The sequence below is a fragment of the Nuphar pumila genome, chromosome 7 (genome assembly GCF_984573655.1).
Source record: "Nuphar pumila chromosome 7, dmNupPumi1.hap1.1, whole genome shotgun sequence".
Taxonomy (NCBI): Eukaryota; Viridiplantae; Streptophyta; class Magnoliopsida; order Nymphaeales; family Nymphaeaceae; genus Nuphar; species Nuphar pumila.
This window is the reverse complement of record NC_143255.1, coordinates 122,498,646-122,526,638: the sequence shown is the minus strand read 5'-3', so window position 1 is coordinate 122,526,638 and position 27,993 is coordinate 122,498,646. Positions and strand designations below refer to the sequence as shown.

General features: G+C 38.6%; 1 protein-coding gene across 1 annotated transcript in view; it reads right to left on the bottom strand.

Moving 5' to 3' along the window:
• Window positions 1-280: 280 nt before the first annotated feature.
• Window positions 281-27,993, bottom strand: part of LOC149833264 (signal peptide peptidase-like 2) — a 65,726-nt gene continuing 38,013 nt past the window's right edge. Inside the window, exons 10-14 of the mRNA XM_090015023.1 lie at window positions 27,812-27,904; window positions 14,204-14,346; window positions 11,634-11,704; window positions 829-912; window positions 281-720 (exon numbers count right to left, since the gene is read on the bottom strand). Of these exons, the coding sequence (XP_089871149.1) occupies window positions 626-720; window positions 829-912; window positions 11,634-11,704; window positions 14,204-14,346; window positions 27,812-27,904 (486 nt within the window). The 3' untranslated portion in view covers window positions 281-625. The remainder of the gene's footprint in view (window positions 721-828; window positions 913-11,633; window positions 11,705-14,203; window positions 14,347-27,811; window positions 27,905-27,993) is intronic.

The following is a 27,993-nucleotide window of genomic DNA, read 5'->3' as shown; positions in this document are numbered from 1 at the left end:
AAAAGAAGATGAGATCAGTCAAAGCTTGAGACGTTCCAAAAGAGATTTTCATAATTTCATCAAGCAGCTAATTGGCTATAAAGATTACGTCTTAAAGTGTAAGATAAATTCCATCCACCCAACTGTTTCCACTGAATCTTTAAAATCAGTATGGACCTAGGATTCTTTCGGATTTAAATTTGACAAGCTCTGTTCAGATGGCATGTTCCCCATGTACAGACAATAATGACACTCCAAATCTGCAAAATACTCGCATCAACTATACCAAGAACTTCTCTACTTTGAGAATGAAACATTTGATAATTATAACAGAAACATGGCAAGGAAAAACTTGAGCATGCCTTCCCCACCAGAAGCCAAAGGCAGTTAGATAGTACAACAAAGATTTTACAGCGTGAGATAAATAAAAGTAAATGGAAATGAAGATGCAATCACCTTGCTTGAGCTGGAAAGTTTCATTCGACCCACCACATTCACCATTAGAACTACAAGCACCTGATGTCAGAAAGCTGAATGGCATCAGCTGCACCAGACTTCTGGATGTGGATACTTTACACTGGAGCAATTGGAATCACTACTAATCAGTGGTTCCAAGACTTTTGTTTCCCTTCCGACTGGCACGCATTCAAGCTTCTGCTGTAGCATCAGTAGAAGGGGACGTGCCATAGTTCCACAAATTGCTGAGCTCATCCCGCAGCCAGCCCAATACAATCATTAAACCTAAAATGCACCATAGAAAAAGGCAAAATAATCAACAAAATAGCCCTTAAAAATCTGGTCACCAATTAATCTTTGTTAATGCAAACGGAGTAAAGATGAACATGATACCTAATGTACACGGCACAAGGTAAAGAAGGGCAGGTTGGCCATGACCGTCCATTAAATATAAAGCAAGATACGTGAGGAAGAGACCTGCATTCATATTTTTTAAGACATGAGCATGAAGCAGGTATTCATTCCCAAAATTTCACACAGCTAAAAACTTTAGCATACATGCACTACAATTACTAAAAGAACAAGTGAGATTTCTAACATAAATATATATATGAAAAATATAAGGAAAATTGGGCTTGAAATTGGTACATATTAATAAAGATACAAGTTTTATCACCCACTTTACAGAGAATCAGGGCCTACAACCATCACTACTCTGTCCTCCCTTATATTCCAGCAAGCTTTTAAGGAATTTCAAGTGTGTGTGTGCGCACATGCGCGCATGAACACATGCCCAGCACTGCAAAACAAGCCAAGCATCTTGTGAAAATCTTGGGTCCAGCTCAGGCTTGCTCATTTGGCTAAACAAGTCAAGGTTGACCCTTGTCTTACGGTCATTTGGTCAAATGAGTCAAGCCTGATCCTTGAACTTGGGCTCAAAAGCTTGGAAAGTTTGCTAATGAGCTGGTTTAAAATGTATAATTACCTTATAGCATATTTTTATTTTGAGCACATCGAGCTCATACCTGAATGGTATTATTATTATTATTATTATTATTATTATTATTGTTATTATCATTATTTGCAAGTGTGTGTTACAGGCTCAAGTCTTGTGGCCTCTTTTCTTTTTATAAGATTTTTCTTTTTACTACATGTGGCTTGGATCAAGCTCAAGCCTAATAAGTTTTGAACAGAACCTAGTGGATATTGAACAGCCTAGATGCAGCAGGCTTGGCTTGGCTCATGTGCAGCCCTATGTGTATCATATAAAGAAAGATAATATTGAACCTAAGAAAGTGAGATGACTGATCAAATTCAAGAATTACCAAGAGTTTATCAACAAAATGGCAACTATTTTTAATTGAAGCACTTTAAATGCTTTAAGGCAATGCTGTAAAATTCATGAGGAAGGCATATTGGAAGTGTTCAAGATATGAGTATACCATACTGTATCACGTCATATGACTCATATTTTAAGATACATCACCAAAATAATTAAAAATCGAAAAAAAAAGTAGTTAAAATTAGAAAAAATCAAAACACAATAGAAAATTATATATTAAGCTCTAAAATTAGTGGAAGTCTAGAACATCAAATACACCTACATGTAGACTAGGGGTGGCAATCGGGTCGGGTTGGCAGGTCAGCATACCTCAACCCAAACCCAACCCGTTTATTAAACGGGTCGGCTGTGGCAAACACGAACCCGACACGACCCGCCAACCCGTTTATAAACGGGTTGGGTCGGGTAAACGGGTTGGCGGGTCGACCCGCCCGCCTAACCCGTGTATTAAACGGGTCAGCCGGGTTGGCGGGTTGGCATACCCTTAACAAGAACCCGACCCGTTTAATAAACGGGTTAGGCGGGTCGACCCGTTTATTAAACGGGTTAGTTTAAGTCCAACCCGAACCCGCCTAAGAGGCGGGTTGGCGGGTCGTGTCAGGTTTTGCCACCCCTAATGTAGACTACTAAAACATGTTAAATAATAGTATAGCAACTAACAAAACAACCAATATATAGCAATCAATAACCAAAGAATTCAGCATTAATAAATAAGCAAAGAAAACACAATTATAAATAACTAAAACAAAAATATTACACAATTATAAGGTCATATAGTACATGATCACATAAAACACATCAGAGCTAGAGCTGGTAGACTACCTCCAAAATTTCTCTATGTAGATTTTTAATTTCATTCTAAGTTCTCTCCCTTGCCTCTTTATAAGCTTGGGAACTTCCATCAATTTCTGAAGTTCGCAGTGATGATAATAGGTCATCTTCATCAAACATTTCATCTTTAAAATCCGAGATGACTTTGGCAAGAGTGGTGTCCTTCTGTCCATCGCTTCAAAGCTAGCAATAATATGTGCACAAACATTGCCTGGAATAGCAATAATATGTGCAAAAACAATGAAAAAGAGGTATTTTTTATTTTGTGTCAAAATGGGGACAAAACGACTTACATCAAGGTTGTTTGTATCGTGTTGTATCGTACGATACATATCGTACGATACAACATGATACATATCATTACTTTTTGGTCTAACGATATGATATTGTACCCGTATCGGGTGTATCGTACGATACGGGTCTCGCACACTTTAAAAGACCCGAAAACAGGTCTTCTTTGTTTTGGGTTTAAAAGCCCTCTTAAAGGCCGACTTCTACACGTGTAGAGGCTCTTGGAAAGGAACCACGCACCCTAGGTTCCATGAGATCGATTTGGGAGCCAATTTGTGCACAAAAGAAAGGGATTTTGCGATTTTCTCAAGAGTGCATTTTCACACTTTTTTTTCATTCAAGGAAGTGGGTTAAGGTAAAAAAAATCTATTTTGTGCTTGTTATTAAGTGTTTTGGGAGGAAGATAGCATCTGAAGATCCGGCATGGCAATGGTGCACTCAAGTAATGAGTGAAAATCGATTAAGAATCAAATGCAACTATTGCCAAAATAGTTTTTCAGGTAGTATCTCTCGGTTGAAGCATCATTTAGCCGGAACACATCATAATGTTGTCGCATGCACGTTAAGGAAATTGTGGGATGTTGTAAAATGGCAATGTCAGCAATTACTTGATGATATGAGAGGAAAATGACAAGAAAGATGAATGAAGCAGAAATGGGGTATGTGGAGCCTTGGAAGCACGTGTATTACGAAGATGAGATCGCTACTTTTGATCCTACAACATATAGCATAGGATCAGAAGTAGGAAGTTCTACAGCGAAAGAAAAAAGTGTGGTTGATGTTAGTAATAGTGTCAACAACAACAACTACGCCTTCATCCCAAAACAATTGGGGTCGGCGATATGAACCAAAAAAGAAAATCATTCTGGGTCTTCCACATGAATTCTTCTCCTCCAATCATTTCTATCCAATGCCATGTCCTCGGTGAGGTTCAAAGCATTCATATCCTTTCCTATCATCTCCATCCAAGTCTTCCTAGGCCTACCCCGACCTCTTTTAACTAATATGTTTTCCCATTTCTCCATCCTTCTAACTGGAGCATCAAAAGGCCTTCGCTGAATATGTCCAAACCACCGTAAACGATTCTCTCTCATCTTATTTTCAATGGGTGCAACGCCTACCTTCTTATGTATCTCCTCATTCTGAATCTTATCTTTTATTGTATTTTCACACATCCATCTAAGCATACGCATCTCAGCTACACTCATTTTTTGAATATGATGTCTCTTGGCAGCCCAACATTCCGTACCATATAGTAAAGTGGGCCTAATAGTCGTCCTATAAAACTTTCCCTTCAACCGCAATGGCATTCTACGATCGCATAACACTCCAGTTGCACTTTTTCATTTTATCCACCCAACCTTTATCCTATGATTTACATCTCTATCAATTTCTCCATACTTTTGAATGATAGATCCCAAATATTTGAAACAATCATCCACTGGTATTTCTTGCTCACCAAGCTTCACTACACTCTCATCACTACTTCGTTGCTTACTAAACCGACATTCCATATATTTTGTCTTACTCTTACTCAACTTAAAACCTCTTGCTTCCAATGTCTGTCTCCATAATTCTAACTTAGCATTAACCCCAGCTTTAGACTCATTAATCAAAACAATATCATCAGCAAACAACATACACCACAACACATTTTCTTGAATTGATCTCGTAATCACATTCATCACTATAGCAAATGGGAAAGGGCTTAAAGCAGATCCTTGATGTAACCCAACCGTTATAGGAAAATTGGTTGTCACCCCTTCACAAGTGCGGACATTGATTACTACTCCTTCATACATATCTTTAATTATACTAATGTACTTGAGAGAAACACATTTCTTCATCATTGTCCACCAGAGAACGTCCCTAGGTACTCTACCGTATGCCTTCTCCAAATCAATAAAAACCATATGCAAATCTTTGTTTCTTTCTCTATATCTCTCAATAAGTTGTCTAAGAAGATGTATAGCTTTCATAGTTGATCTTCCAGGCATAAAACCAGATTGATTCTCCGATATCATGACAACCTTCCTCAACCTAGACTCAATCACCCTCTCCCAAAGTTTCACAGTATGACTCATGAGTTTTATACCACGATAGTTTGTGCAATCTTGTATATCACCCTTTATTCTTATATAGAAGCACCAAAGTACTCTTCCTCCACTCATTAGGCATCTTATTTGTCTGCCAAATCTTGTTAAAAAGATATTAGTAATAGTGTCACAGGCGAAAAAAGAAGAGGAGGAGAAAGAAGAGGAGCAAAAAGGAGTTCTTTGAGAGGAAGATCAAGAGGTAGAGTTAGAGGCTCTATTAAGAGCTTTTTCCCTCGTAGGACTGCCCCTAGGACGCAGCTCGACATTCGTACTGCTATAACTTCTCAGCATTTAGTCGAGCAGGCAGATATCACGGTTAAGAGATGGTTCTATGATGCATGCATTTCTTTTAATGCAACAAATTCCTTTCATTTTCAGGTCATAGCAGATGCCATAACCAGTATAAGACCTCGATACAAGATGCCTCGATATCATGCTTTAAGAGGAAAGATATTAGATGCTAATATAGATGAAGGCTTATTACGATGAGATGAGGCAGTCATGGAGAGAGACTGGATGTAGCATCAGGGCATATGAGTGGACAGATAGAAAGTCGAGGACCTTGATAAATTTTCTGGTCTATTGCCCCTAAGAAACTATATTTTTGAAATAAATTTATTTGTCTAATATGCCCAAGACAACATATGTATTGTTGAGGGTTTTTTATCAGGTTGTGGAAGAGGCTTAGCCTCAAAACATTGTGCAGTTCATTACTGATAATGCAACAAATTATAGAGCAGCAAGTAAAGAATTAGCAAAATAATTTGGGTCATTCTTTTGGATCACGTGTGCTGCCCATTGCATAGACCTCATGCTTGAGAACATTGGTAGCATAGATGAGGTACATCAAACAGTTGAATACTACCAAGAAATTACTAAATTTATTTACAATCATGCATGGGTTTTAAGCCTAATGAGAAAGTACACTACTGGTGCTAAGTTGATTCATAATGCAGTTACTAGATTTGCTACGAATTTTCGACACTGCAAAGTTTAATAAAGAATAAAACTGCACTAAAAAAATGTTTTCATCAGATGAGTGGAATGCATATCACCATGCACAAAAAAGAAAGCACAGAAAAATTGTAGATAATGTATCCAGAAGTGAATTCTGAAATTCATTTGTAAAATTATTGAGAATAACTATACCTTTGGTAAAAGTGTTTCGATTGGTTGAAAGTGAAGACATACCAACTATGGGTCAGATCATTAGAGATAATTCGAAGGGAAAGAAAAGATTTTATAGACCTATATGTAACATCATTGATCATAGGTAGATGAGGCAACTTCATAAACATCTTCATGCTTCAGCATACTATTTAAATCTTGCATTCAGATACTGCCTTACTTTTAAACTGGACAGAAAAATCAACAAACGACTTTTGTATTGCATCGAAAGGTCATCCTGATTATAGCATTCAATATCAAATTCATAAGAAAATGAAAACTTATGATAATGCATAGTATGATATGGGGAGACCTGCAGCAGTGCAAAACTGTGCCACAATTCCAATTGATTTTGTCTATTTCAATTTTAATTTCAAATTGTTATTTAGTTATGATGTTTTGTATGGTTGTATATTTGTTATTGTCTTATAATTAATTTCTCATTTCTTGTTTTTTCAGACTTGTGGTGGGGCCAAGTTTGAAAGTGATGTTCCAAATATGAGAGCTTTTACCATTTGGATTATAAGCTAAACATGTAGTGCAAGTGGATGCGAAAGAAACTAGCGTATCTTTGAGCAAATTCATACCAAAAGAAGAAACAAAGTGGAGCACAAAAGGCTCAATGGCCTCGTCTACATTCGCTATAACTTACGACTGCGGTAGAGATATATAAAATTGTAAAGTTTATTTGTCATTTTCATTCAAAACTCAACTAATTTTAATTTTTTTCATGTCATCTTTTTAGGCAAATCAAAAAGTTATCATCAAGGAGGTACAAAGAGCAATTTGATCCTATTAGTTTGTAACATTTTGATGAATTGGATGCATGGGTTAAAGAAGAAGCAGAGGCTCTTTTGAATGAAGAGGACATTCAATGGATTAACATGAAAGGAGCACAAGAGGTAAATGATGAAGACCCCACGTATCTTGGGGACGATGTGGATGTCGAAGAAGGAGAAGAAGAAGGTGATTATGATTATTGATTTTTCATGTATTCATGTTTTATTAAAAAACTTATTCTTGTAAAATGTTTTTGTTTATATAAATATGAAAGTACGACTCTTATGGTATGTAATAGAGACATAAATGTTTCATAATGTGATTGTATGCATGTAATTTGTGCAATTCATCATTATTTCATGTGAAATGATTTTTTTAGAATTTTTACTGAATTTTTCTGATTTTTCTTGATATTTTTGGATTCTTTTGGATTTTTTTGAATGTTTTTATTAAAAATTTATGATACGTTTACGATACGATATGTTGTCATTGTTGGGTCGACCAATACGGGTAACAATACGCTACTTACAACCTTGACTTACATTACTTAAAAAATAGAACCCAAAAATAGACGGAAACCCTTTTCTAGCCAGAGAGAACTTAAATTTATTAATTAGTGTCAATATATATGAAGCCTAAAAATTGTCTAAATGGAATTCTATCCTAATGTGCCTTGTGTTATGAACAAGGTTTAAGAATTCATGTGCGTGCACCACTAAGCATATATAGTACCATCCAGGTCCAAGATTTAGATATATAATAAGTGCGCTCAATACCAAATATTGATAAGATAATGAGATTCTCTAGAAGCCTACGAACCTTAACATGACTTGTGTTGTAATTTGTAAACAAGGGTTAAGAATTCATGTATGTGCACCACTAATGTTCATAGGAAAACATATACAGTATAATGATGCAGAGCAGGATCGGATCCGGTCTACATATTGACAGCACCCCGATCCATCAACAGCATGAAGATGATTCGGGTCAAGACTCGGGTCCAATACTGGACCCGATACTCGGGTCCAGTAGCAGTCTTTAAAAACCCCTCTAGGGTTGCGTGCGAGGGGGAGAAGAATATTTCAGAATTGCAGCAGCCGTCTTTTTTTCCTTTTCAGCAGAGTTTTACCTTTTTGGATATTCTTTTTTTTTTATTTCTTGCATTCAGCCGGACTCCTTTACTGTTTCCTTTTGTCATCTAGTGCTTGATTTATTCTATCAGTCTGAATACCCTATCATTGCTCTATCAGTCATTGTTTTTTTTTGTTTCATTCCCTGTTAATAAAACACAATCTGTGGGCATCGTTGGTTGGTCTTTTTATTTAAATCCATGGTGGTCGAACCCTTTTGTTCTGAGGTTCTCCTTTTCTTGGCTTCACGTGTTTCTACGTAACTTTACACTACATGACTGTGCGTCGCAAAGAGAGCAACCAGTGGTCGTCCGTATTGGGGCGATACCGAGTCCATCACGACATCAATGACCGCGTGTTGTTTCATCGTGGTCATGTGATTCGAGTCATTCCCTTGTTCCTTCGCTCGTTGGGTAACATTTGTTGCACAGTCAACAACCCCTTTGCTGCACCGAAGCGTGTTTGGTGCCCATTACGTGAAGGTCGACCTCGGATTTTCCCTTCCGCTGCATCAAAATGGTATCAGAGCCCAGCCTCTCCTCCTTCGTCAACGGCATGACGCAAGGGGCGAGGAACGGTCCTACAAACGGAAAGGCACGAGAGAAGATCATGAAGCGGATGCTCGACATGGTGACGGATATGCAAGAAGATATGCTACGCCTAGAGAATGAGGTAGTCGGTCTGTCGAAGCGCATGGATGCGGTCGAAGCACGGTTGGGTGCATTTGAATCCAAGGTGGATGCGCACGCAGTGCCATTGAATCAGTTACGCGCGCGCACGATCCACCCCGTTGATACTACCGCCTTCGATCCAGCCCCGAAGACGCTCTAGCACACGGCGCGGCGAGAAGGTGATGTGAAAACCCTGCACAGGGATGCGGGTCGCAGCAGTGTTCCCCATTCGGTAAACCCCCTCCATCTCGAACCTGCGGTGACTATGGCTCGCCCAGATCTGGGAACCCTCCAACCGAACCATCAAAGTGGTACACCCTATCGTTCGGGTGTGCCCCAACCGTGGCAGCAGGTCACTGCGACTGCAACGCAGACCGGACCCAGTCTGCAGGAACCCAGCGTCACGCTGGGGGTCCTGCTGTAGATTTGGGATTGTGGCCTCGCGCCATGGGGGTTGTGCCGCAGAGTGGGTCGGACTTGCAGGGCCCTGGCGTTCCATGGAGCCTTGCTGGGGGCTTGGGTACCTCTGTCCGACCCGGGTGTACGGGTCTGGATGGAATTGTGGATATTAATGTTCATCTTAGCGGCATTCAAGAAATCTCTTTGGTATTAAATCAAGCTTCATTACAGCGTGACATGTTCAGGGCTGAGCATATCAGCAGTTATAAATCTGAAGTTGACGTTGTGAAGGAGACAGGGAAGTGTTGCAAAATAAAAGGGGCGATAGATTTTGGAAAAATGCTCTGTGGGTATGGTAAGGTGGCCGGACTTGATGACGATGGATTCCCATTTATTGGTGCCAACTTGCAAGCTGGAGATGTGGTCATTGGTAAGTTTGCAGAGTCAGGAGCAGATCACAATTTTAAATGGAAGCACCTATCTTCGATGTGTCTGATCTATATGCTCACTGTGGAGGAGATCAGCCGTCGGAGCCGACTTTTTCTCAACCGGGGAGAATGATGCAGAGCAGGATCAGATCCGGTCTACATATTGACAACACCCCGATCCATCAACAGCATGAAGATGATTCGGGTCAAGACCCGGGTCCAATACTGGACCCGATACCCGGGTCCAGTAGCAGTCTTTAAAAACCCCTCTAGGGTTGCGTGTGAGGGGGAGAAGAATATTTCAGAATTGCAGCAGCCGTCTTTTTTTCCTTTTCAGCAGAGTTTTACCTTTTTGGATATTTTTTTTTCTTGCATTCAGCCAGACTCCTTTACTGTTTCCTTTTGTCATCTAGTGCTTGATTTATTCTATCAGTCTGAATACCCTATCATTTTTTTTGTTTCATTCCCTGTTAATAAAACACAATCTGTGGGCATTGTTGGTTGGTCTTTTTATTTAAATCCATGGTGGTCGAACCCTTTTGTTCTGAGGTTCTCCTTTTCTTGGCTTCACGTGTTTCTGCGTTACTTTACACTGCACGACTGTGCGTCGCAAAGAGAGCAACCAGTGGTCGTCCGTATTGGGGCGATACCGAGTCCATCACGACATCAGTGACCGCGTGTTGTTTCATCGTGGTCATGTGATTCGAGTCATTCCCTTGTTCCTTCGCTCGTTGGGTAACATTTGTTGCACAGTCAACAACCCCTTTGCTGCACCGAAGCGTGTCCGGTGCCCATTACGTGAAGGTCGACCTCGGATTTTCCCTTCCGCTGCATCATATAATTAGACATAGCAAAAGTCATTGATTGCCATGGAATATTCTAAAAACAAAATTTAGGGTAGTCAATTGGGTACCCAATGCAGATCGTACATATATCTGCATTCCATAAGATCAATTTGGATTCCTTATTTTGGGGTATATCTGCTTTCAATAACTTGATTGGTCAATGGTGCGATTTTGCAGCTCCTCCAACAAACTGTCCAGCTAACTTTCATCTATCCTTAGATCCCTAAAGTAGCCAATAGGACTGTCTCTGTTATTTTCTCACACTAAGGTTATTCATCAACTAGAGAAGGAGCCAGAACAAAGAACGGTAAACCGAATGGGTACAAATCTGCTCTTTTGAAGCTTCAAAAAGAAGGCTACAAGGGAAAACAAAGGGAATGCAATCTTTCATCGGCTAAGAGTGGATGTTACACAATTGCTCAAGGCAATGGAAAAAAGAAATGGACAAGTCTATAGAAACATCTCAATCTGTTGTTGAACCATACCTCAACTACTCACACGAGGAATCTGCAAAGGGAAGAGGAAAGACAATAAAAAAAGCTTGTTTGTTGCTCAAATATAACTTATGATATGGATAACTTGAAATCTTATGGCATTCTTCAGATCATAAACCCATTGATTTAGCACGATTTTCCATAACAAAAGCAGTCTTGCATAGGCTGTTAAACCTACATTTCATGAGAGATCAAAAGATACTGATACTGCCCATCCTTCGGCTGAGGGATTGAGGCAACATTTATACGTTGCATAAGCTCAAAATTCAAATCACATACATATTTATCAAAATTCTATAAAGAGAACAATATCATTTGTATCTGAAAGGCAAAGTTCAATAATAGTATGTTATTTATCCTGCCTCCGTAGTGTCAATATGGAAATGTTTTCACCTGTAACCTTTACACAACTTGGCCATTATTCTCTCTTTTTCAGCTTTTTGTGTCTTCTTAACTGTTCTTATATACAATGCCAAGTTTATTTTCCAGCATTCACAACAACACATGATAAATATTCTCAGCGAAGATTCATAAGGATTTTTCTGTCTCAGAAAAGGTCAACATTGATAAGCATGACAGTGATGATAAACAATTTCTCTTTACAATAATAGCATATGCAAGCAAGTGGGGACCTTCATAAGTTCACCTGAGAAAAAGTCTTATAGAAATATCAAATTCACACAAGACATATAAAAGTTAATGGAAGAACACAATTAACACTCACCAATTCCATAGCCAATGGTTAACCAAAGAAAATAACCATTTAAGATGCCCTTCCTGTTCATTCTATCATATCTGCATACAAGAAAAAATAAAAAATATAGATAGCGCCAACTTGCATGACCAAATCAAACAGTATAGGTCTCAATATTGGTGCATAAAACTTTCATCTGAGATGAAAAAACTGTATAAGTTAGAATGAAGTATATTTTGAATTGATACAGTATTAACTTAGATATTCAGGCCCAGAAGGATCAGCTGGTGAAAGGCAAAAAATCAACAAGACAAGTTTATGCAAAAAAACAGAGCAAACCTCTAGGCAAACGTACACTATGATACACGTAACAACAAAGAAATTAAGGGGTCCTTCAAAATTTTATTTTTTTCTTAAAAAAACAAAGAAATTAAGGGGGAAAAACATAATAACATGTCCATTTTCCTAGTATAAAAAGTAAAAAAGGGATGAGCAGCGGAATCAAGCAAAGGATTGCAGCAAGTCAAAGAGCATGATGACTGAGGGGTGGTAAAATAACTCAATTAAAATCTCATGAAATGGTGACTGACAATTAGCCACAAGAAGTTAAAAGCAAAACATTGGGCACATTATCGTGAAAATAAAGAAGCATATGCCATTTGCTTAGTAACAAAAAAAACACCTGGCAGAATGATTTTTTAATTATGCATCATACAAAATGTACACAGGCAACCGATCTGACGCTAGTTTAGCCAGACATGTTCTCATAGCTAGTTGTTGATACACGCTACTACATCCCCACCACAGTGAGAGAGGCATCTCTAAGGTTGCATTCTCTTCAAGGGAGTAGGGACCTCCACACGATTCTACAAAATAATTGGAGCAATTCCTTAACATTTAATCATAATTTAATCTCATTATAATTCAGATGTATATGGGACTCCCTAACTCTCTTGATTGGACATTGACTTTACTGGACTGATCCATAAGACCAAATGACCCAACCCATAATCGATTATTTCTGGACCTTATATCCTATTCTACTGGTCCACCTTTATTTCCATCCACACTTGCCTACTATCTAATAGTGAAGTGCCTAAGTTAGTAAACTTAAGCATCCATAGGTACTTTACCACTGGGCTGGCTCTGCTAAGAATGACATTTCCAGGTCACTGCTCTATCATGGTTTCTAAATAGTGCAAACGTGTAGCACCCTCCATGTCAAAGAATGTCATGAAGCATTATACAGACTCCAGCTATAAAGCAGAATATTTAAGCTATCAAAATCAACAATATCCAAAACAATACTCCCATATATGTCATGCCTCCATGGACATGTAATGCTCATAGCATGTTAATAGCTGTCCCCAATCTTTTAACCATTTTGTGCAGCATATGTATTTAAGGCGTCCCATCTTATAATCACTGATTTCATTGACCAGTCTTTTAGCTCACATCCCAAACAGAAGTTAGCATTTTGTAAAACACCTCATGTACTTGTTTACAATGGCAGTGGATAGCAATCTGGCAAGCAATAAGTCTTATTCCTGTCACGTAGGACCAGATTGTTGAGAAGTTTAACTCAACATTATCTGTTCGAGTACCGAGATTGCCAACATGTCAACTAGTTAAAATACTGGAGCATCCAAATTCCATAGGAAGAATGGGTTGAGTAATCAAAGTGTTTCCCAGTTAGGATTTGAGATACAATGTGACAATGTAGCTAAAGTGCTGCTGATTTACAGTTAAAATCTCTCTGCTACCCAATCTCTGCAACAATGCTAATCTTCCAGTTTTACATTGGTTATCTTGCTCATACACATTTATATATCATCCAAATGAAAAAAAAAATCCTGTGGCGTCCAACATTTGTGAAAGGAGTTTCAGATATAATATTACAAATGCAGTTCCAAAAACGACACAATTCAGAAGGATTGCAGCTCTGGCTCTGCTAGTAGCACAAGCAAGTGCTGAGTACTGACCACATGCCATCAACTGTTGTTTTGACTTGACATCTCCAAAGGATTCTTGGTCCAATGTTTGTGAGTCAGTTTCAAATTTCCAAGCTAGGTTACAGGTGGCCTCTTTAAATAATGTATAGTAAGAAAATATGAGATAACCATTTGTAGATTTTCTAGGTGCAGAAGAATAAGAATAATGCATGCTGCAGCAACAAACTAGCATTGGGTAAGTCCAATTTTGTGTCCTACTTTCATGAGATCATAAGGTTAACATAGAATCGTATAATGGCGCAAATTGACATTACAAATACATCGATTCTCATCTTCTCATATGTTTTTCTACTCCACGTCTCAACTTTCATGTTGAATAAAACATTTTTCAACATCAAATAACATGAAGAAACAGCATAAGCTGCATGATAAGTGGAAGTGACAACTGGCCTTTCCCCTGCATTTCGGACTCTAGATTTTAATACAAGTCTAGAAAGCATATTCTAATGCATAAACTGATTTTACTTGCTATTCTAATATCAAAAACTCATGCTCGTGTAGCACATAGTCTAGGTAATGTACTATAACACATAATGATCTGTGAACCTCCGTGACATCTAGATGCACACTGAGGATATCAAGTAGTACCTGAAAGAAAATGACACAAGAAGTCCAGGAAAGAGAATGTCCCCAAATCCAATCATATCATAACCACCCCAAGGATCAAAAATTCGAGGAATTCTCAATAGCATAGGAAGACTTTCACCACCACTGTTATCACCTCGAGCAACCTGTATAATAAACAAAGCTTTCATTAATTTAGTGCCAACTACAACATTCAGCATTCAACCCAAAATACATAATAATTTGCATATGGTGGTATCATATTAACTTGAATATTCTATGCAAATGAAACCATAACTATTTAACTTGAGGAATCAAGATTATAGAGAAAACTATGAAAGTTCAAGTAAAAATTTAAATAAAAGTGTATCCTGAATAAATATTGCAATGATGGAACATATAACAAATGCATCTACGACAAATTGACCATTACTACAGGTAATAAAGCATATAGGAAAACTTTAAAAAAAAAAGTATCTGAGAATTTATCAACCCAAGCACTACTCACTCAGACTTCTTGATCACTAAAGGATTATACATCACACTCAATGACGACAAAGAAGAAAGTCAAGCCAACTGAATGCAGAATGTTGTTTCTCTTCCCTAGCCCTGTTTTTCTGTCTCTTGATGTCTTTGGGTCCCTTGCATTGGTTTCAGTCTCATTCTTTGACTTTCCAAAGGAAGCACTTTTTTAGTGATTGCCTGCCCTTAATTATCTACATGCATGTTTCCATTTTGAAAGAAATGCCTTATTTGCTACAGTTTGTCCTTATCTGTTAGGTGCCGACCACAATTCCTCACCTAACAACCCTACTCCCAATCAGATGAGTTAGGGAAAAGAGAGAGAACGATAGGAAAAGAGATAGAGAGAGAGAGAGAGACTCAATAACTTCTCATTCGAGGGTGCCGAGTTGGGTTGCTTGACCCTACACAACCCCTTATTTATTTTCAATGCTAACACCCCCTCCCTAGAGGACACACCTTGTCCTTAAGGTGTAAATTTGGGAAACCAAGTTAAGAGGCGCTTCCCTTTATGGCGGCATCTCTTGCGAGGCATCGGACTGGCAAGGAAATAATAATTTCCTCATCATCCGGCAACGGTGCTACGATTGTTTGCTCCACTCCTATGTAGGGTTTCAGCCGCGAAACATGGAAAACTAGATTGACTCTGGCTGTTTCTGGTAACTCCAATTTATAAGCCAAGGGTCCAATTCTTCCTATCACCCTGAAGGGACCGAAATAGTGGTGCGACAACTTATGCCAACGTGATAAGCACACTGACTTCTGTCTGTAAGGAATGGGTTTCAGTAGTACCCACTCTCCTACACGGAAAACGTGTTCTCGGTGCTACCAATCATATGTTTGTTTCATTCAGTTTTGTGTTGTTTGAATGTGCATCCACAGTGTGCGCAGATGCTGATCCTTATCCTACAGCAGGCGGTCAACAACATCCACCAGTGAGGTCCCTCCTAGGCATCATTGGATAGTGGGTGGGGGTCTACCATACAATGTCTTGAACGATGTCATCTGAATAGTTGAATGGTAGGAAGAATTATATGACCATTCTTCCCAATTCAGGAATTGTATCCATTTCCTCAGCTGCTCTGCTACGAATGCTCATAAGTAGGACTCCAAACACCTGTTAAGAATCTCTGTATGACCATCGGTTTGAGGATGGTAGGTCGAACTGCTGTCGAGAGTGGTACCTTGGTGTTTGAGGAACTCTTTCCAAAATTGACTCATGTAAACCGAATCATGATCACATATGATCAAGTGTGGCATACGTTGAAGTTTTGCTATGTTGATTAGGAATGCTTCGGCAACATCCTTGACTGAATAGGGGTGTGACAAGGGGACAAAATGAAGGGGACGAAATGAGCATACTTCATGAGTCGGTCAATGACAACTAGGATCACGCTTTTCCCATTCACGCATGGAAGAGCTTAGACGAAATCCATCAAAATGTCTTGCCAAATCTATGTGAGAATTGATAATGGCTATGAGACTCTAGTGTGAAGCAATGTTTCATACTTAATCCGCTGACATGCATCACATTGCACTACAAACTCCTTAATATCCTTCTTCATTTGAGTCCAAAAAATTTCTCGACTAGCTCGATGATATGTTTTTTGATAACTTTCCTGTAGAGCTATAGGCATTGTATGCAAGTGATGCAACAGTTTTGGAATGAGCTCCGATTGTCTGGGTAACACTATTCGGCCTTTATGGGTAATGAGTGATCCTTGTAGCGCACACCCCTTTCTCACTGTGACACCTTGTTCTAGTTGCTTCTTTAGTTTCTGCAGTTCAGGAAACTGTTCATATTCGGAAATGATTTGTTGCACCCACAGAAATGTAGGGTCTGTCAACACATAGCAGTCACCCATGTCCCTCCTCGAAAGGGCGTCTGCCACCACGTTCTCAACACCGCGCTTATACTGTATTTCAAAGTCATACCCTAGCAGCTTAGTGACCCATTTAAGTTGCATGGGTGTTGTTATACTTTGGCCCAACAAATACTTTAAGTTGTGGTGATCAGTATTAATCATGAATTTTCTCCAAAGTAGTGTCTCCATCTATTCATGGCCCACACAATGGCCATCATTTCCTTCTCATATGTGGACATGCCTTGCTTGATTTCTGGGATCAACTTGCTGAAATAGGCGATAGGGTGATTCCCTTGAGTCAATACTGTTAAAATGTAATATAGATATATATAATAATAATATATTATTATTATTATTATATATATTTATTATTTTTATTTTTTATTTTCTTTTAATTTATTGTACAATAAATATTATCTAGTTCGTATCGAACTAGATAATATCTAGTTTGGTTAAGTTCCACTTGGAACTTAACCAAATACTAGCTGTTGGAACTAGTCCACAGCTAGAAGGGAGAGCTCTTTATGAGCTCTCCCATTAGCTCTTGTATAAATAGGGGTGCAGCCCCCTTGTAAACTTCACTTCTTGTAATGCTTTTCAAGCATCCTTTTTACATAAATAAAATTATTTATTTATGTGTGTGTTGTTCCTATTTTACCCTTTTTAAGGGCTTTGCTTAAAGTGTCTTTTAGACACTTCGTTCGATCATTCCAAGGGCGTTCGTGGAAGACCACCATTTCATTACAAATACCACCCCTATTCCTCGTCTCGATGCATCAGTTTCCAAGATAAATGGCTGAGTGAAATCATGCATGGATAGAATATGTGTCAAACTCATTACCTCTTTGAAAGTGTCAAATGCCTTTTGTGCTTCTTCTCCCCAATGAAACACATCCTTTTTTTAGTAGTGCGGTCAGCGGTAGCAGGACACAAATCATCGGTAGTAGCCAGTTAGTCCTAGGAAACCTCTCAACCCCTTGACATTGGTGGGTACGGGCCACGACCTCATCGCTGTCACCTTTTTTGGATCTGCTGCCACCCCCATATGGGATATCATGTGCCAAACAGCTGCTGATCCCTTAAGATTCTTAGGAACTCCCTCAAGTGGTGTAGGTGTAATATTCAGTCCTTGCTATATATGAGTATGTCGTCAAAAAATACCAAAATAAATTTGCGCAACGGTCGGAACACGTCATTCATTAGACCTTGGAATATAGAGGGGGAATTAGTGAGTCCGATATGCTTTGTCCTACTGTGATAAATAGGATCAAACGATATTTTGATGGCACTTTGATTGTCGCACAATAAGGTAGATTTTGAGATTTGTTCCCCCAACTCATTCAACAAATGCCTTGTCCAAGTAACTTCAGCAGTTGCAGCAGCTATTGATCGATATTCAGCTTCGGTACTTGATCTGGCTACTGCTTTTTGTTTTCTACTGCTCCAAGACACCAAGTTTTCCCCAAGAAAGATGTAATATCCTGAAATTGACCTTCTTTCATCAGGGTTTCCTGCCCAATCCGCATCACTGTGGAGAGTGATGTCATGCATACCTTTACTCTTTCAATTTTTCTTATATACAAGCCCATCTCCAACTATACCGTTCAAATACCTTAATACTCTTTTGATTGCATCCATGTGTCCCGTTTGTGGTTCATGCATTAATTGTGAGTCTGTGACACATGGTTGATTGAATAAACAATGTCGGGGCGAGTAAAGATAAGATATTGAAGCATGCCAACTATGCTTGGATATCTTGTAGGATCCATATAGAGCTCTCCATCCTATGAACTGAGCTTTTGATGTAAAACACTTGGCATAGATAAAGGTTTGCAATCTTTCATACCAAATTTCCTCAACAAATCCAATGTATACTTATGTTGTGTTAGGATCAAGCAATCATCCTTCCTGTCCACTTCAACAACAAGAAAATATCTTTATTTCTTCAATGTGATTCATTGAGTTCCCTGTAACAATAATATCATCGACATATATCAACAACAAGGTAATTGTACATTTATCTTTGAAGATAAATAGTGAGTGATCCAAGAGAGATCGGTAGAACCTATGTTTTTGTATTTCCAAGGAGAAACTTCCAAACCACGAGCGTGATGCCTATTTCAAACCATAGATAGCTCTTCTTAATCTGCATACATGTGTCTCTGGGTCTCCCTCATCATATCTAGGGGCCTGCTCTATGTAAACATCTTCTTTCAAATCTCTATGAAGGAATGCATTCCTGACATCCAATTGACTTAATGTTCATTTATGTTCAACAGCTAAAGATAATATAATTCTTATTGTCCCCATCTTGACCACAGGATTGAAGGTTATTAAATTATATGCTTAAATATATATATATATATATATACGAATGTATATAATTATATTGTTTAACCTAAATACCTGATAGGGGTATTTGGGTAATTTCACTATACATTTTTTAGATGTTTTTCTTTTTCTTTATTTTTTCCTTTTTTTTATTTTTCTTTTTATTTATTGCTTTTTTGGACCACATAAAGGGGCCCCACCCTCTAGTCGTTGGGGCCCCAAACGGTCATAAATATGACCGTTTGGGGCTCCCAACGACTAGAAGGGAGCCCCTCTATGTGATCCCTTGGGTCCTCCCTCCTCTATAAATTGAGGGCTCCTCCCTCATCCATGTATGGCTTTTAGCCTCTTCATTTCTCTCATTCAATAAAGTTGTTTTTGCCTTTGAAGGCTTTTTCACCCCTTAGTGGGTTATTTGCACTTGTATTATGCTTGTGTTCTCTTTTGCACATTGTGTGCTTGTGTTGTTGGCTTTCATACTTCTCCTTAGTGGGTTATTTGCACTTGTTGGATTAATTTGGGTTTTATATCTTGTTATACTGACACAACTCTCTTTGTTAAGAAAACAGGTGATCTCATAATCATTCTTCTTTTGTACGTTGATGACATGATCATCACAGGAAATGATAAAAAGGGAGTAAATGATGTGAAATTTATTCTAAAGAAAACTTTTGATATGTCTGACTTGGGTTATTTGAGATATTTTTTAGGTATTGAAGTGGCGTATTCTCCTCGTGGGTACATCTTGTCTCAAATGAAATTGGCAGTTGACATTTGTTCCAAGTCAGGAATTTCGGATGAAAAAACAGTCGAGACCCCGGAAGTTATAAATGCAAAACTCAGACTTGAAGATGGTGTTCTCCTTGAAGATCCTATGCCTTATCGCCAACTAATTGGCTCTCTTACTTACCTATCCATCACCCGCCCGGATATAGCTCATGTGGTTCATGCTGCAAGCCAATTTCAGCATGCTCCTACTTTTGTACATATGGCAACCGTGACGAGGATTGTGCGCTACATCAAGAACACCATCTCTAAAGGGTTTTTCTTATCTTCTTCTTCATCTCTTGAATTAAATGCTTATATTGATGCTGATTGGGGAGAAAATCCTAATGATCAAATCTCAGTCACTGGTTTTTGTGTTTTCTTAGAGGAATCGCTTATCTCTTGGCGGTGTAAGAAGCAGCAAAAAGTTTCTCTTTCTTCCACTAAAGCCGAATATCGGGCGATGGCAATGACAACTATGAAAATTGTATGGATTAGAAGTCTCCTCAGCAACATGGGCATCTGCATTTCTACTCCTACCAAGATGTGTTGCGACAACAAGAGTGTCATCTATATTGCTAGCAATCACATCTTTCATAAGCGTACAAAGCATATTGAGATGGATTGTCACTATGTTCCCGATGAATACCTCAAAGGGACCATTTCATTGCCATATGTTACTTCAGAGTTTCAATTAGCAGACTTCACCAAAGCTCTACCAGCTCCAAGATTTATGTTCCTTCTTGACAAACTTTCCGTCTTCTCCCCGTAAAGTTTGAGGGGGAGTGTTAAATTATATACTTAAATATATATATATATGAATGTATATATTTAAGTATATAATTATACTGTTTAACCTAAATACCCGATAGGGGTATTTTGGTAATTTCACTATATATTTTTTAGATGTTTTTCTTTTTCTTTATTTTTTATTTTCCTTTTTATTTATTGCTTTTTTGGACCACATAAAGGGACCCCACACTCTAGTCGTTGGGGCCCCCAAACGGTCATAAATATGACCGTTTGGGGCTCCCAACGGCTAGAAGGGAGCCCCTCTATGTGATCCCTTGGGTCCTCCCTCCTCTATAAATTGAGGGCTCCTCCCTCGTCCACGTATGGCTTTTATCCTCTTCATTTCTCTCATTCAATAAAGTTGTTTTTGCCTTTGAAGGCTTTTTCACCCCTTAGTGGGTTATTTGCACTTGTATTGTGCTTGTGTTCTCTTTTGCACATTGTGTGCTTGTGTTGTTGGCTTCCATACTTCTCTTTTCACATATTGGTGCTTCCGTGTATTTCATTACAAAGGTTTCATCATAGTCCTGACCATATTCCTGAGTGAACCCCTTTGCAACAAGTCTAGCCTTGTATCGTTCTATGGTGCCATCGGGTTTGTACTTAATTTTGTAAACCCACTTCGAATCAACAACATTTTTATCAGTGGGTTTGGGAATAATTTCCCATGTCTGACATTCATGTAGTGCTCCCACTTCTTCATTCATGGCTTCAGTCCATTTATTTGATTTCACAGCTTGATAAAAGCTCACGGGCTCATCATGTTTATCAATCTGAGATAAAAATAGATGAAAATCCATAGAAATTTTTTGTCGCTAACCCACCTCTCAATAGGATGTCTGATTCTACCTGAACTCCTCACATTATCGTCAGTCACATGATTATCTTACTCTATATGCGGGATAAGAGAAGAACCTTTTCTTTCGCATATAGACATACCCTTTGAATTTATCAATATGAGGGGGTTGCGGGCCTACACCTTCTTCAACATGTGAAGTTCCACCTTCCTGAACGCCAAGTCGAGATAAGCTTGCTTGACCTGAGTCGATGTCATCCTTATCAACAAACTGTGTCTCCTGAATGCACTGAGATGAGCAATCACCATTGACACTTGCAAATAAATCTGCATTCAGCCAGGGATGATATGGGGATTCTTTGGCAGAGATTGGAAAATACATCACCAAAATCATTATCATCAAACAAAACATTTCTTGAAACTTTAATACATCTAGTCACAGGATCATAACATCGATACCCTTAATAATCATTTTCATATCCCACAAACCTGCACTTGGAAGCCTTTGGCTGAAATTTATTTATGAGGGAATCATCAATATGAACATAACAAGTGCATCCAAAACCACGCAGGGCATTGTAATCAGGATGAATGTCAAAAAGAGAGAAATATGGAAAATTATTTTGTAAAAATGCCATGGGCAGACGATTTATAATATAAACTGCCGCTAAATGAAAGGATTATGTCCACAAGCTAATAGGAAGATTGTTGTCATGTATCATACTTATAACAGTCTCAACAATATGTCTATGCTTTCTCTCAGCGATCCAATTTTGTTGAGGCATATGTGGACAAGACACTCTACGGTTTATTTCATTACTTTGAAGAAAATCAATAAAGTCCTTTGGGGCGTACTCACCACCTCAATCACATTGAAAATGCAAGATATTGGTAGAAAAGTAGTTTTGGACAAAGGCATGAAAGTTGCGGAATAGGTGAAAGGCTTCAGACTTGTGTTTCATAAAGAATATCCAAGTATAACGAGAATAACTGTCAATAAAGATAAGATGAAATATGCTACCAGAAGTGGAACAAACGGGGGCAGGACCCCAAACATCGAAATAAACAATTTCAAAAGGCCTTAAAGCTCTTTTATTGATAGAATAAAAAGAAAGTACACGACTCTTACGTATTTGAAAACTTGGACACTTTTTATCATTTTCCTCCAGAGTCAAACTTGACTTAGGAATTAATTCACTTGACACAAGTTTCTCAAGAAAAAAACGACTATAATGACCTAGTCGACCATGCCAAAGACGGCTTATTACATTTAAAAAGACTAAAAACAAACTCAGGACCTGACGAAGATGATATAGACCGAAAAGACTTGACTTAGAAATTAATTCACTTGACACAAGTTTCTCAAGAAAAGAACGACTACAATGACCAAGTCGACCATGACAAAGACTTGGCTTATTACATTTAGAAAGACTAAAAACAGACTCAGGACCTGACGAAGATGATATAGACCAAAAAAACTTAGATTCCAATGAGGGCTTCAAGACAGAACTTTTACGTGCAAATGGATTTTCTTTGAAGATGTACATGTTTTCTTGTCGCTCTCCTTTAGCGAATGTCTCTCTCGTTTGAAGATCCTTGACATGCACAGAAGAGGGAGTGAATTCAACATAAGAATATGTATCATCAACAAGTCTAGATACAAAAATAATGTTTTTTTTATATTAAGGGCATGAATGACACTTGATAGATTGAGGGATGATTTTGACAAAGGAATGGTCACATTTTCAACATGAGAGATAAGATGGTGAGATCCATCTCCAGTAACTATACTATTTTTACCAAAGGAACTGAGCTTGAGAGCTTACCAACATCTCCCGTAACATGGGTTGTTGCCCCTGAGTCAACGTACCATAACCCTTGATCATTCTGCTTCAAGTGCAGCCCAGACAACGCAGCCAACAAAAGTTATTTCACATTTCCATCAGTCTTAGTAACATTATCTTCTTTCTTCGTCTCAGTGTTTGGGAACTTTTCTTTATTTTGAGGATTAAACAAGCAATTGGCCTTAATATGTCCCTTCTTATTACACAAATAACACGTTGGAACAGCTCTTTGATATTGATTCATCGCATTAGAGTTGAGTGGCATATTAGGTATAGGAAGCAAACTTGGACCTGCACATCTACTTGGACACCTTCCTACTCAGAAGTTATTTCCTCCATGATCGTGACCAAAGAAAAATCCAGTAGCTAAAACATGAGAATCAAGTTGAGCACCAGAATCTTCAGCAATGCCCTTTAATGACATCTCATGTTGTAGAAGTTTTGCCAGTAGGTCTTCAAATGTGGGTAACAAAGATGTCACCAATACGTGGTAATCTGGCCGCAAACCATTCAATGTTGCACTTTATCCTTGTCTTGTACTTCACATCCAATAATAGCTAGTTGATCTTTAATGGACTTCACCTTATTCAAGTATTTCATGATAGACATGCTACCTTTTCTGAGGAGTTGGAATTCACGCTTGAGAAACAAAACTCTAGCTTCAGATATCTGAGAATAGGTCTGCGTTAATCTGTTTCGCAATTCCATCATTGTGCAGTCGTCTGAAATGGCAATCAGCACCTCTTGCGATAAGGTAGAAGTGATGTAGGCAATCAATGCTTGATCTTTCTGCATCCAAGAAACATAGTCTGAATTTCGAACAATCTTGGAAGATGCAGACCCATGTGTGTCCTTTTCCTCCATTGCGATAAATTCTGGTGGAGCTAGAATTGATCCATCCAGATGACCAAAGAGATCTTGACTCTTGATAAAATGAACGATCTCTCTTCCAAGTCAGAAAATTTGAATTATTCAATTTTTTAGAAACAAGCTGACTGAGGAAGTTTGATGACAATCCGGGTTGAGTTGAAGAGGAGTCCATGATCACGAAGAAAGGAAATATAAAATAGGAATACTCGAAAAAAAAGAGAGGAAGTAATTGATCAAATATTAGCTTGATATGACTTGTTCAGATTCAGTCCAAGAAAGAAGATTAACTTATCACAACTGAATTCGTATTTCACTGCAACTGCAGTCAGTCTGCCTTTTTTTTAGAGAGAGAGAGAGAAATCAGATCACATCAATATGCAGAAATCAAATCACGTCAATATGCAGTACAAAAGAAAAAAAAAGAGTATTTAGAATCAAAACCCGACAAGAATGAGATAGCACGGGAACAAAAATCTGAGATATTGTGGGTTCAGGGTTTAACCCACGACAAGACCGAAACAGAATAGAGATCGAGAGCATAGAATATTAGAATTTTGAGATTTGCGATCAAGAATCGTATTTCAGATGGGAATATGATCAAGATTTCAATATCGAGAAACGATCGAGAAAATAGATTTTAAGAAATACGATGGGAATACAAGAAAACAAATTTTAAGAGAATCGTATTTCAGATGTAAATAAGATCAAGATTTCAATATTGAAAAACAAACTGGTGCCCAATGAAAGATTGATTTGAGAAAGAGAAGGAGAATCAAGAAGTAATCAGAGAAGAAAAATATTCCTTGACTGGAATCGGACAGTAATCTCTATGGTCATACCTTTTGGAAACAATACCAAACTCTAGATCCAACCATGCTCTGATACCATGTTAGATTCTAAAATAGCACCAGAACCGATCTGCAAGAGGAAAAAGAAGACCGGGATTGCAGGGCTGAATAGGTCACATCTTTTCTCAAATCATATGTGCCCTAATTTCATTCATTTATACATGTGATACAATGATTTTAATGAACATAACAGTCCTACAACATAAACGATATTACAAGCATGCCCCAATAAACACGTCAATCACGCAATATACAGTTTGGGTCTGGATCAGATCCAAACTGATCCAACCCATTAGCACAATACTTTAATATCTGGTTCACTATTTCTTCAATGACTTTCTTCTACACCTGTGCTTACCCATAAGGCCATTTATTAGCTAGCTTGGCTCCTGCTATAACAGGCATCTGGTGGTCATGACTGCGCATAGGCAGCAGTCCATGTGGTCCTTGAAAGACCACTTCAAATTCAGTCAAGATCTGTCGCACCTCTGAAGGATATTTTGGTTTTTATAAATTCTGGTCTGGCTGCTCAACTTGCAATACAAAAATCTGAGGGCTTCCCTTCATGAACTTTGACATTTGTTCCAGTTCAGATTCATGAGATTAAGTCTCTGAATCCTCCTTAATTTCCACGCATCTCCCTTCATGCATAAATTGCATAGTCATGGCTGTGAAGTCCCAGGTAACCTGTCTTACTCCTTTGAGCCATTGAATGACAAGGACTATAACAATCACATGCATGGGCAGCACATGAAACCCAATGTGAAATAGCCGCCCTTGCATCTCCAGCTCTAAATCTAAGCAGTATCCTTCAATTTTGATCCTTCTTCCACCACCCACTAAAACCTTGAAGGATGGTTCCTCTTGATAGTTTGGTTGCAGATGAAGTTATGAGTTGAGCTGGTGTCGATCAGGACCGACACAGTGATCTTGTTAATTATGCCTTGTACATGCATCGACTGCGGAATTGACATGCCTGACAAGACATGAAGAGAAATCTCAAGGGATTCTTCAAATTCTTGCTCCTCGAATTCTTGATTCTCTTGTTCCCTTGATTCTTCCACTTCATCCAGCAAATACATTTTCCTCGCAATGATAACAGAGGTCTTTTAGCCTTCGATCTGACACCTGATCGGGGGTAAGGTGAGTGACCTGCACATTAAAAAGATTCTGAGCCACGGCAACCCCTGATTTCCCCTTGCTTAATCCGGTGCTAGGGGGTTACCCAACACTACCTCTAGCCTTTCTCCCAGTTATCACCAACTTCAACCAACGCCTATACTCAACTTCTCTTCTACTATCCTTGCCAATCAAAACACTCTAGCAAGGTTTGAAGCCATACCCCTTGCACCTCCACTTGTATTTCATCTTTCAAGGCCTCAATTAGGGCGTGGGGTGGCCAACCAGTCGCCATATTACTCTTTCAAAATCTGCTTGAAAATCATGAATAGAACCCATTTGTCTAATTTTGGACAAAGCGACGTTAAAATCGCAATAAGCGGATGGTCCAAATCAAACCATCATCGCCTTAATCAATTGTTCCGATGAAGACTTCCCCACCTGGCCCTCAAGCCAGATTTACCAACGTATGGCTTCCCCTTTAAAATAAATGGATGTGTAGGTTACCTTATGCTCCTCTGGCATGTTTGGACTTTGAAGAACTGATCTGCCTTGAAGGCCCAACTCATAGGATCTTCCCCGTAAATTTTGGAAACTCGAGCCTAGCAGGTCGGGTGACGATAGCCCCTCATTGGCTCGGGCCTCCTTCAATATCTTTGAGCTCATGGTTGATGACGGTGTGTTTGTTATTTGGGGACAATGCATTTTTTTGAAGAGTTGTCCGATGACCTCACGCATTTGTTGGAACTCCGATCGCATCTCAGTTTGCATTTCCTGTTGTCTATGCCTGAGGGCCTCCATTTCCAGCTCCAATTCCTTCACGGTCATGGTTTCCCCAAACCGGCTCTAATACCTTTGTTAGGTGCCGACTACAGTGCCTCACCTAACAACCCTACTCCCAATCCGATGAATTAGGGAAAAGAGAGAGAGAGAGAGAGAGAGAGACTCAATAATTTCTCATTCGAGGGAGGACCTCCAAATGGCCGCCATTACAATTTGCTTTCCTCTCCTCTTTTCCTAAGTTTCATTATTAAGAGGCTTCTTACCATAATGGATCCTGAGCATGGGACTCTAACCCAGCCCTCTGTTTCATCCAAGACCCACTAATATCCTACGAATGGTCCAAGCCCACCATGCCGAGTTGGGTTGCTTGACCCTACACGACCCCTTATTTATTCGCAATGCTAACAGTGATAATTAATTCCAAAAATTATTATTTTCAATTTGTGACCAAGAGAGCTCATTTGCATTTGGAAACTGGCACTATAAGTAACTGCAGCAGGAATGGACAAATAGAATTAAGTAGTTGTGGTCCGTTGGGAGTTAACCCAAGATTATTGTTGTCAACATTTTAGTGATTTTTGGCACCAAAAATTAGAAATGAATCTTTCAAAATGTTTCTGTCAAAGAAAGAACCTAGAGAAAAAGAAGATGAGAAGGTGAAGGTCAGCATCAAATGGATATGTCAACTGTTTAATCTGGATGGATTTCTGTTTCTAAAATTTTGTATTTTCACAATATTCCAACTTTGTTATAACCAAATGTCAAGTTATTTAATTTTCAAAGGGCAATAGAATTCTGAATTTTTGTAGTTAGACAAATTTTGCAGGTTGTCCAATATAGTAATCATTTATTCCTTAAAAAAGGAACATAGTGACCATCTTGATTTATATAAAGTTGGTGTTAGTCCAAACTGATTATATGCCAGGTTTTAGAAAATCGATTAGTACTTTACATCATATACAATGATAATTATTTAGATGCAAAGCAAGGGGTACAAACACTCAAACCCTTGTCCATCATTCATACAAGTGAAGATGTTGAACAAGAAGCCAAACAGGAAGTGACCAAACTAGTAATGGCATATGAGTTCAACTTACCGCAATCATTACACTTTCATGGAATATAAGCGGTGATATGAAGACCCAGAAAATATCATAGATGAAGGCACAGATCAAAAGTACTGAAGCAACCTGAAAGAGGAATAAACATGTGAAATAAAAAAAATTATGAGCAATAAAAGGAAAAAAGAAAAAAGAAAATAAAAGATCATAGGAAATAA